This window comes from Erigeron canadensis, chromosome 8, assembly GCF_010389155.1.
Source record: "Erigeron canadensis isolate Cc75 chromosome 8, C_canadensis_v1, whole genome shotgun sequence".
Taxonomy (NCBI): domain Eukaryota; kingdom Viridiplantae; phylum Streptophyta; class Magnoliopsida; order Asterales; family Asteraceae; genus Erigeron; species Erigeron canadensis.
Genome location: NC_057768.1, coordinates 19,106,482 through 19,117,972, shown reverse-complemented (window position 1 = coordinate 19,117,972; position 11,491 = coordinate 19,106,482). Strand labels below are relative to the sequence as shown.

The 11,491-nt window shown below is 31.3% G+C and overlaps 1 protein-coding gene and 1 long non-coding RNA gene across 2 annotated transcripts; both read right to left on the bottom strand.

The window, feature by feature from the left end:
• Positions 1 to 6,367: 6,367 nt before the first annotated feature.
• On the bottom strand, positions 6,368 to 8,210 carry LOC122580665 (putative pectinesterase/pectinesterase inhibitor 24). Its single transcript, XM_043752934.1, has 2 exons — positions 7,217 to 8,210; positions 6,368 to 7,044 (listed from the first exon to the last, which is right to left on the bottom strand). Exons 1-2 carry the CDS (start codon positions 8,208 to 8,210, stop codon positions 6,368 to 6,370), a joined length of 1,671 nt encoding a protein of 556 aa, XP_043608869.1.
• A 1,093-nt stretch (positions 8,211 to 9,303) lies between these two features.
• On the bottom strand, positions 9,304 to 10,585 carry LOC122580304. Its single transcript, XR_006320767.1, has 2 exons — positions 10,063 to 10,585; positions 9,304 to 9,844 (listed from the first exon to the last, which is right to left on the bottom strand). It is a non-coding gene; the product is annotated as an uncharacterized LOC122580304 (long non-coding RNA).
• Between the last annotated feature and the right edge of the window lie 906 nt (positions 10,586 to 11,491).

Below are 11,491 nucleotides of genomic sequence, written 5' to 3'. Positions count from 1 at the left end.
TTCAATCAACATTAGTTACCACCTCCGCCGCTTTAATGACAATCTTCAATTTTTCATCACACCCCTAAATTTTAACTTATTTACAATTTGATCACCAAAACCTTATTTTTCCACTTTTAGATTTAGTGGTGTTTGGACCACAAACGATTCGGTTACTAGAAATTTCGAACTTTTTTTGGGTTTGGTTATCTCTTTTTCTACCCGAAATTGAACCATTAATTTTGGTTACCCGTAAATAGATTACTCGAAAAAATCGTTTAATTGCAGTTAAATTCATGGTTTAATTATTTATTAAAATTATACTAACATATATGGCTCAAATTTTTTACTATAATATTCAATTTACATTATTAATTAATGTTTATTATGTATAGTAGTCATTGTTAACTACATCAATAAGTTTCTATACACAATTGAATACCTATCAGATCACCCGGTGTAGAAGGGGTTTTTTTTTTCTAAATTAAATTGTCAATTATATGATCCTACTAATCTATACTTATATTTATATTATAAAGCAAATAGCCTTTATTTAACATTTTAAGTTTCAACATTTCATCAAAACTAAATTATATCAATAACATACACTACGTATTAAAATGTTTGAAGCTAATCATAAACTTAGAATGAAAGTAAGTAAAGTTGTTATAATTTTAGGCAATAAGTATATAAATTAGCTAAATATATATGTAAATGACGTATTCTTGTAATACATATGTATGTGTGTATACATATGTGTAGGCATACAACAAAATCCAATTTGTTTCGGTTAAACGCGAGTAATGAAAATTAAAACTGTAACCAAATTGTTTTACACCCGCTTTTTGGTTTTCGGTTTCCTCGGTTCTCTGTTTTTTCAGTCTCAGATCAAGTTGTTCGGTCTAGTTTTTTAAATTTTTTTGTTTTCAGGTTCTTTTTTTTACACCCTGATTATATGTTAGGTTTAATTTAAAGGACTTGCCAACGATTTTTTGTTTCTTGATTTTAATTCAAAACTTTAATTAATACATGTCTTGAGTTCTAAGCTGAGTCAGCTTATGCATCATAATCTGACGAAGATCACTCTTCATATGCTTAATGTATATATTTTATTGAATCAAGCTAGTGTTCTTCAAACTTTATCAACAATGTTAATAGCATTCAATCCAAATCAAAACTAAGGAATGAAGATATAAGATCAAGCTAGGAGCGGAAGTTAGCTTGGGATTACTAGTCAGCTTGGAACACTTAAAAAGACTGAGTTTTGACAATTGACTCAAACTGTGTCTATTACAACCAAAATGAAAATCAACCTGGAATGAAGACAAGGATAAATGATGCGACTATGCACGATCATAGCATTCCAGGTTGGTGGTTTATTTTACATGTGCGTGTTCATATTCTAATTCGCTAAAAGAAGATCTGACAAGTCAATGAGAGACCACTTGTACTAGAATGACACGATTAAGTATTTTATCTGATAAGCCAATAGAAGATCAACACGTGGATGAATTGGATACCAATGTAATGAGTTATCATCTTTTTCTTATAACGACTCGTTATTATACATAACTTAGTTTATTAAATGAAACACTTTAAAACATAATTTTGAACTTCTAAATATTTATTTGGCATTTTCAGTTTTTTAGTGTATTGTGTAGGTTGATTTTTTGGATGAAAAATAAAAAGCGATTAAGTTAAAAGTTCAAACCTTGTGGGACGAAAATGAAAATGTATGACTTAGTGTTCTACACGGACCAAATATTGGGTGGAACCTACACTAGATGCAGGTGGGTCAGCATTTATAAACCACAGGAATATTCATTCATTAACTGTAAATTGAATAATACAAAATTACAAACTAAATATTGGACAAAGCAAATTTTGCATCCTCCTCTTTTATTTTCAGAACTTTTGACGGACAAATGGTTTTAAGTGTTGAAGGTGATGATGTCTATGATAGTTGTGTAAAAGACACAGTTATATTACAATATGCTATAACGTTAAATTTTATTTGAAATTTAGTTTACATATATTGTTATGTTGACTTTAAACTTATAGTATTACTTTAGGTCTTTAGTTTTCTTTAATTGGTTTTAGTTTATTGTAACTAATTGATTTTACATTATATATGATTTGAGTATCAAATAAAGTACCTAAAGGTTCAAAACTAATAACACCAATTAAATGAGTTATCGTCGCAGCGTACGTCAACTAAACATGTGTTACGAGTTATATTCGGTGAAACTATGCAACTAAAGGTTCCACCGCAAATGTATGTTATATAGTAGTCTGTGATAATTGTGCAAGATATAATATTCCAATGATGAACTGTTAAATTTTTATTTGAATTTACATTTATACTATCTTTGATTGATTTGCTAAATTTTATTCACAATTTTGTTCAACTAATCCTATAAATAATAAATACATTTTTACTAATAAAAAGAGTCGATCATCCTACGTCATATTTAGAATCATGTCAAATATCATTTTGAAAAGATTTTTCAAAATAAATTTAGAAAAAGGATATCATTTTCATCTAAAAACGATTACGTAGGCGAGATTCTAGTAGTGGCGATCCAGTGAAAGAGACGCTAGTGTCCATTGAGATTCCACAGCTTTCGTCATTATACTAAAAAAATAATATAATATAATCCAGGAATCAATACGTAAAGACAAATGCTTCTCAAAGATGCATATTCAATTCACCCCACTTGGAATTATATAACTACTACGCATATGACGAATACTAAAATAGCTGCTTCTTGAATAGGTGGCCACGTAACCGATATACACATGCAAACTAATAATATTTTCATTGTCGAACTAACTCGATCATGTTTATATAACTTGATTTATACAAAGAACTTATATAACTACGAATTGTAACGGATATAAAACATAGTTGATATGATCATAAAAGGTGGACGAGCGATATAATAAGTTTTTATTTTAACTATATATTAATATCAATTGGGGCAAAAGTAGATTTACATGGATAGTCCCCATCTAAGCTTAAATAGATCACATGTTGATACTTTAATATTATTTTTAAAAACAAATCAATCATTTGGATTCAATGTTTTTAATTATATTAATAATAATGTAACATCTCAAAATTTAAGGTATTTTACTTATATATATAAATCATATTTTTAAGTGATTATATAGAATGTACATATGTATGAACTCTTAGTGATATTATTATTATTATTAAATTATCATTATCTTTAGTATAGAAATAAAATGGGAAAAGAAAGATTTTTTTGTTTTTGTTTTTTTTGTTTTTTTTTTTTTTTGTAGAGGGGTGATTTTGAGGTATATGAAATTATGAATTTGATTATGTAAAAGATGGATTTCTAGATAAAAGAAAGTTTTTTTTTTTAACGTTTGTGTCACGGGACGGCTAGCCGTTACATCCATATGGGCAGGTAGTCACTAGCGACTGATCCACGTAGTCAGGGACCACAGGGGAGGGAAAACCCACCAATTTAACCGCTACAGAAGACACAACGTTAAATTGGAGGTAAAACCTCGTATGCTCAGACTTGAACCCTGATTTCCCAGGATCCAATCATTATTACAGGATTTCAGAATGCCACTGGGGTTTTAACCCATTGGTAGATAAAAGAAAGTTAACTTATGATTTTATCAGCTTAAATAGTTATCAACTAGTATTAATATTGATATTGGTAAAAAGGCTTGTTAATCTTGGAGATGCATTATTAACAAAGTAGTATCGATATAGCAAGGTTAAGTGAGATAAGAGGGGTAATTAATAAGAGCTTGTTAATCTTGTATGTGATGTTATATATGTTGCCTATAGTTTGTCGTAATATGTATATAATGATTTCTAGGTACTAAGGACTTATGAGAATCGTTGTTGAACCCGAGGTGAGTATTATTGGAGATTAGACGAGTTAGATGATATATGGCTCCGGTTTACATCCGTATAAGAAGTGTCATATAATCAAGTAAAGGTTAAATTATGTATGTGCTAACCATTATGTTGTTTTATGAGACGGGGTGTCCGTGTGATGCAACGGTGATGGTGGTAAATACAAAGATATGGCTGCGACAATTGTGGCGATAATGTGCGGCGGTAAGGGTTAATATGGTTATTTAAAGATTGGAGAATGTATGTTGTAGTTTATTTTATTAAGGGTATTATAGGTATATAGGTAAATATGTTTAAATTAGTGAATAAATAAGAAGGGTAATATGATCATTTCAGAAAAGGGAAGACAATTTGCTTTATATAGTTGTATAGATATGAATTTAAATAAATTATTAATTATTATTAATTTTTTTTGCTTTATGGAAACTCTTAAATGCAAATAAAGCTATTAATAGATTAGTAAATATAATTACAAGCTTTAAAATTTTACGATCTCTTAATTCTTTCATATATTCATAATGATGTATTAAACTTGAAATCCCTATGTTTATTACATATGAAGATTAGGTATGTGGAGAATTCACTTAAATCTCTTTTTATTTTCTTATTTGTTTTATATCTACATCATATCATTTTTTTTCTACATATATTTAAACTCATTTTTACTCTTATATATTTAACTACCCCATCCTCTTTTAGCAATTCAAATTTTGAAATGACCATATTACTCTTTTTTCTTTATTCACTAATTTACGTATCAATCTAATATACCTATAATACTCTTGATAAAATAATATACATCGATCCTCCAACCCCTAAATAACCATATAACTCATTTTACATCAATTAATTTTGCATTCATCATCACAGCACCGCCGCCGTCGCCACACAGCCACCGCTACCATCATCGTCGTTACATCGCTTGGGCATACGTTTATTTCAACTATATGTAAACAAATTTATCATTATTGTTTTTCAACACATTTTATTACATTTGCTATATAATGAAACATTAATATTTTTTTATTTTATTTTTATCCACGTATTACGCATGATATAATTTAAGACTCCGTATAGAAAATGATTTGGGTTTTTTTTTACTTGTACTGCCATTGTTGTAAGTCACGCCGATGATCGTCGTTCCCATTCAGTGAGCTGGATTAACATCTTCATTTACAGGGTGATCCATTGTTTTGTTATTTGAAGAAGAAATGTAGCCGTAATTGAAGAAAAATTAAGCCGTAATTTAGGGGAAAGGGGAAGGGAAATTAGTACTGTATAAATTTTTAAACTCATAAAATTTCACTAAAAAATGTCTGTTCACAAAAAATGTATGTTTGGACTAATCGTGTAATCCGATCGGTAATAATATGAAAAAAAACTGAAGTTCAAAAAATTTGGGCTGCTAAAACAAACCTTATTAGAGATGGCCCAATGAATGGTATCGTATAGGTTCAAGAGGTTCAAGTAACAAGTTTCCCTTTCCCTTTTCTTTTTTATTAAATGTAAAAAAAAGAAAGAAAGAAAGTAATTGCTCATTTGTAAGTGTACGAGACTAGCAAACATCCGTGAGATGTTCAATTTAAAAAAATGTCTGAACAAAGTACCGACAAAAATATCTCTCGATAAAATTTACTGTGTCGAGGAAAAGTAACTGAAAACGATACCAATGACGAAATTCTGTATGTGTTTTGGCAGTGCATCTTGCCTTTAAATTGCTGGCTATGGTTAGATGATACAAACCCGGGCTCAAGTATTGAAGATCATGCTCTTTTGACGTAGAAGATCAAGACAAAAAGAGGCATTCACAAAAATGGTCATAACTTTAGCTACAGAGCTCCGATTTCGACGTATGACCACTCTAAACGAACGTTGGAAAGAGGAGCATCAAACTGCTAACCGCCAAAGGTCAGTCTTTGGGCCCAAAAATGCTGTTTTCTAGGAGTTATGGACCTTTTTATCAGTTTTTCGGTGTTTTTTAGACTTTATTTTTGTAATAACTTTTGGCCCGCTTGTCTTTTAGGGCCCATTCGAATTTTGCATCTTTATTTATACCTTTGTAATCATGGGAAAGTGATCAGTTTTCAGATAATCAAAAAATCATTTTTTCTCCGAATCACATGTGTGTTTTAGTGTGAAATCCCTAAATTTCGATATTCTGTTTGAATCAATGAAAATTTAAAAGAATTGTTTCTGGGTATTCTTAAAATCAATAGAATCAATTATTTATCTTCATTCCGTCTGCGTCATTAGATGAATTAACCCATGACGAAAGAGGAGAGTTTTCAATGGTTTCTAAGATTATAGTTAAACCATTAACCAAAAATTACCATTAGGTATTATATATTGTTAAATGTTGTGTACTCATTGAACAATTCAGAGATATAATCACTTAGAAAATGAATGTAAATATCAGATAAAATTCAAAAAAGAGTATATGAGAATTATAGTCTCATAAAACAAGTGTTTCAGAAGTGCTATATATGATCAGAGTCCAGATTTGTAAGGAACACCCGCATCTTTAATCCACTTATCCCCCTGGATAAAAGGTTTGACAGTGAACTTACTGGCTTGCTTGCTATCTATGAATTTCAGTCCTTTCCAGGTGACTCTTTTCTTTGTTACTGCACCTGCACCGTAATTACCAAATTCTGCGTAAAATATGGTATTAGGAGCCGTTGTTCCCACCCACGGCATCCATCCCTTTGGGTTAATGAATCCTCCCATCATGTTGTTAAGATAAACTGTAGTCGAGTAGTTCTTCCACGGACGCCCCAAGAATGTTTGAATATCGGCCAGGTTCCCAAAGGGCGAAATAGTGCAGTTTTGAATAACGATACCGGTGTTTTGATTAGGATCAAACTTGCCTTGAGCTGTGATTGTGTCTTGTTGGCCAGTCATTGGTCTCCTAGGCAATATTTTGCAGTTTTGTAAAATAGCAGCAGAATTGCCAAAAATAAAGTCAACTGTTCCATAGATGTTGCATTCTTTATAGAACTGGCGGTTTGCATGTACATAGAGTGAGTCTTGGAAAGCATCAATCCGACAACGATAAAATACTGTCTGGTCTGCAGATGACATCAGCGCTACCGCTTGATGCTTGGCTGCACCAGCTGTGTTGCGGAATCCCATATCACGGGCTATAAATCCTTTGCCAAATACAGCTACACCAGCAAATTGTACACAGTCAGTAAACAATAGTTCTATCTGTAAAGAATTTTAAATTTTTTCAGTCAAGTGCCTGTTTTATTTGTGATATATAAAATCCAACCAGGGTGTATACCTTTTATCAAAAAAAAAAAAACTTTTTCCAACGTAAATACTGATTGAGCTTACCGAAAGTAGCTGACTGAAAGGTTGGAGTTCCATCCACCACATTTAAGCTTGCAGATACGATTGTCGAATCCATACCATCACCGATCATCATGACATTCCACATTGGTTTTTCAATCCTAACATTCTCGAAGTAAACTCCTTTCTTGACATATATCACAAACCTCTTCTTGCTCTTTTCAGGAACTGCCTTAAGAGCATCGGAAATTTTCTTGTACTTACCAGTACCGTCTTTAGCCACCACGATATCAGCTTTGATTCCTTTAGGTAAGTTTGTCTTTTGCAGCAACTTTCGGTCTTTCCCTGATACCCATTCGGGCATTTCATCGCTTCCTGCATAGCTCAACAATCTTCTTCTTTGATTGTAAGAATTTGAGATGCTTGAAAATCCATTTATAATTGCAAGACTATTACTTGTTAACTCGGTTGATTTTTTAAGGTACTCTAAAACATTTTCTTGCACACTCTCAATGCATGTTTCTTGGTAAGTGCCTGCAGCACTTAGCCATGTTATAAGATCATCAAAGAGAGATCCTATTGATTTCAAATCGACATTTGTCGCAGATGAAAGTGTGTCATTTAGATGATCGAGAGCAAGATCCAAAAGCTCACTGCAGTTTTTGAGCTCCAAAAGAGTGGATGCTTTTGACAGCTCATTTATAGCAACTAGAACCGAGATTTTGAGTAACTCATCAGGCTGGATATGCGTCGAATTAACCATAGGAGAAATCGAACTATAACATGTATCAGGGTACAACGTTGTATCACAAACAGCTTTTATTGAAGCCAAAGTGGATTGAGTTTGTGATTGATTATCATCAGCATTATGGCCGTGGTCTTTGCTGCGTGTAGTTCCAACAACTGCTGAAACTACAACGATAACGAGAATGAGAGATGACACTGCAACGATAGTGATTCTTCTTCGTGTTTTCATGCGAGCTTGATGCCTCATTTGATCGGCTTCATCAACTTTCCCATAGGATTTGAAAGAATTCATACCTAAGGTTAATGATTTTGAAGTCTTGTTGTATGCAAGTAACTGAATTTGTGGTCTGTTTTAAGACTTGAATGTTTAGGTGATTTATATATAAAGCCATAATGTAAATGAAACATGAGATAATATTACGTGCAAAGCACCTTGGGTATGTAAGACATGGTGAGTAGTTCTATAAACATGGATGCAAGTTATTGTAGAAAAATGAATTAAAAAGGAAAAAAAAAATAGAGAACAGTTGACTTTTGATAAATTTTAATAGTTGATACTTATATCCAGTTCCATTACATCACCTAGCTAATGTTAGTACTTTTCTTTAAGTAGCAAAGGAAAACGATGTGTCGATGCTTTGATTTAATGAAAAGGGAATTGTATTTTAATTGATTGGTTTGAATTAGGATTACAAGTTTCATATAAACGGATCAATTTTTATTAAACTCCATAACCAAGTAATTCAATCATAATAAGAAAATTATTCTACCAAAATTATTAAATATATCAATAATAGTAGTACTAGTAAATATCAATACGCTCCTGCATTGAAACTACAACGAAAGTTAAAAAATAAATAGGGTCTATAGGGATAATTGTAGGAATTTGGTGAATATGTTTGCATCCTGTATACTGCTAGTGAACTTGGCCATATGCAACTTTGTCATAGCCGAAGTTAATATCGATCAAATTATGATTTGTTTCATGTGTTTGTATTGTACTAGACTAGAAGACATGTAGACATTGTGACAGCGGACAATGGTATCACATATGAGAGGCACATGAAGATCCAACAGTAAGTTATTTTGGCAATCCTGCACGATACTCATCCGTTTCAATATATAGATGATGATATGGTGTCTTGCTATTTTGATGACCAGGAGGACGGGTTGTTTCCGAAAAAAACACAAAAGTTTGATGGTCAGTGATAAATACAACTGTAAGGCATGGTCTAAGTGTAAAGAATCTTAAATAGATTCTAACATATAGGATCAAGCATGAGCTCACTTAACATAGACATGGATATAAAGAGATTCAACGATAAATAAGACTATCAGACATTCGTGTAATTTAGATGTAGAAATAGGAGTAGGATAGTTTGTCGTTTTAAAAAAAATACTCTAATATAGATTCAAAATAGGAACACCATACAATAGCAGTCATGTCTGGATATATAAAAATAATCTTGTTCCTAGACAATCAAAGATGAATATATATAAAAATAGTAGTTGTGTACGTTCTTCAGACTCTCATCGAGAGCCGTTTTCCACCAGCAAGCTAGCGTAGTCCAATCTCTCGTCCCTTTTCCTGTAATATTCTTTTTTACATAACAATGTAAAGAGTACAAATAATTAATTTTAAGAATACAAATGATATATCCAGAACTGAGGAACCCAGATATGATGGCATATAGATAGATCATCTTTATTTGAACGGGTATTGTTGCACTTGGAGATGATTCCACTAAGAAAGTAGCACTTGGAGAGTTCTGAAGGAAGTAGTTCATTATTTTATTTGAACGGGTATTGTTGCTGTACGCTTACTTTCCCGTCAATGGCTTTGCATTTATCTTCAAACGCTTCAAGCTATTGAAGGGACATATATGGTTCACACGAGAGTCGGTCCAGGCATGAATTTGAGAGATTCTTGGCACACATGATGCAGATAATTTCAGAAATATAAATTTTTTATAAATGGACAAATGGAAAACATGGAACAAATATATGATAAAAATTTCTCTAAAAATACTAAAAACAGAGTCTAATTAAGGATTTTGGGTAGGAAATTGATTAATAGAGGCAACATATATATCTTAGTAAATTAATACACGTACAATCACAACAACATATTTGTTCGTACATACCTCAAATCAAGATTCAGCTGTTCCATTTTACCGAGTCCAAAAGAGAGGTTCACTTTCTCCAGAGAATTGAAGCCGCCATGATCTCTGGAGAGCGGCAGAAAAAGAGGTGTAGAGTTCGTCAAGATATATAAAGGATCTACAGTTTACACACTTGGAAAAAAGATTGACACTCTTATCTCCTGGATCATATAACCATGTATTACTTATTTTCAGAGTTTCGAAAGCCGGAAAATCCCAACGGGCTGATTCTGGTTTTGGTAAGATAGTTCTCCCTAAGTCGGGAGTGTTTTCTTCAAGTGTGAGATGTTTAAGAGTGCGGGAACTACTGAAAATACATTGTGGGGGCACTATTATAGGTCCCGGGAACCATATCATAATCAATTTCCTAGCATTATGCAAGTTTGCGTAGTTCACGATATCTTCAACACACACTTCTTATCCGTAATTTGCCAATCGATTCTGAGCACAACTTCAACAACATCTGTACGTACGGTGATGAGTTAGTACATGCTTCACAAATTCTGCAAACTTACGGCTCTTAGATTTTAAACGTGCAACTATTTAAGTTGATATACGATTAGTTCACATAAGCCAAACTCAAATTGATAAAATTAAACGATTTGATTGGTTAACAAGTCATTAGTTCAACTGTCTTATAATATATACTAGAATTTAGACCCGGATCCAACACTGTACACGAGACTTACGACATTTTTAATATTAGATATTAATACATGTAACTCATAAAAGCATACTATGTGATTATTTTAGTTATTTGTTTTTTTTAATTAAATAAAATTATGTAAAAAACTAAATGATGTGATCAGCGAGAGTCAATTTGATTAAATCGAGCGATATGATTGGTTAATAAGTCATTATTTCAACTGTCTTTTAATATATATATTAAAATTAAAATAGTACAATTACTACTAAAATCTTAATATATTTATAATAAATTTAATTTATTTTTCATATAATTATATTTATATATATGATAGAACATATTATTGGATATATATTAGTTATTATTTTATTGAATAAATATTAGCTATTATTCTATTGGATATCTATATATAAGCTATTATTATTTATTTATTACATTAAAATTATTGGATAAAAAGTGTAAACTTGTGATAGAAAACAAAAAATTTGTAAATTAAAGTCAAAATTAAAAACAACAGTCAACATTAAGAAATCATAATTTTATACTCATTGGATATATATTAATTATTATTTTATTGGATAAATATAAGCTATTATTGTTTATTAATTATATTAAAATTATTGGGTAAAAAGTGTAAATTTGTGATGGAAAATAAAAAAATGTAAATTAAAGTCAAAATTGAAAACAAAAGTTAACATTAAAAAATCGAGGGTTGTGATTTGTTGATAAATTATTAGAGCAACTGTGCTTTAGTATAATAAAAGA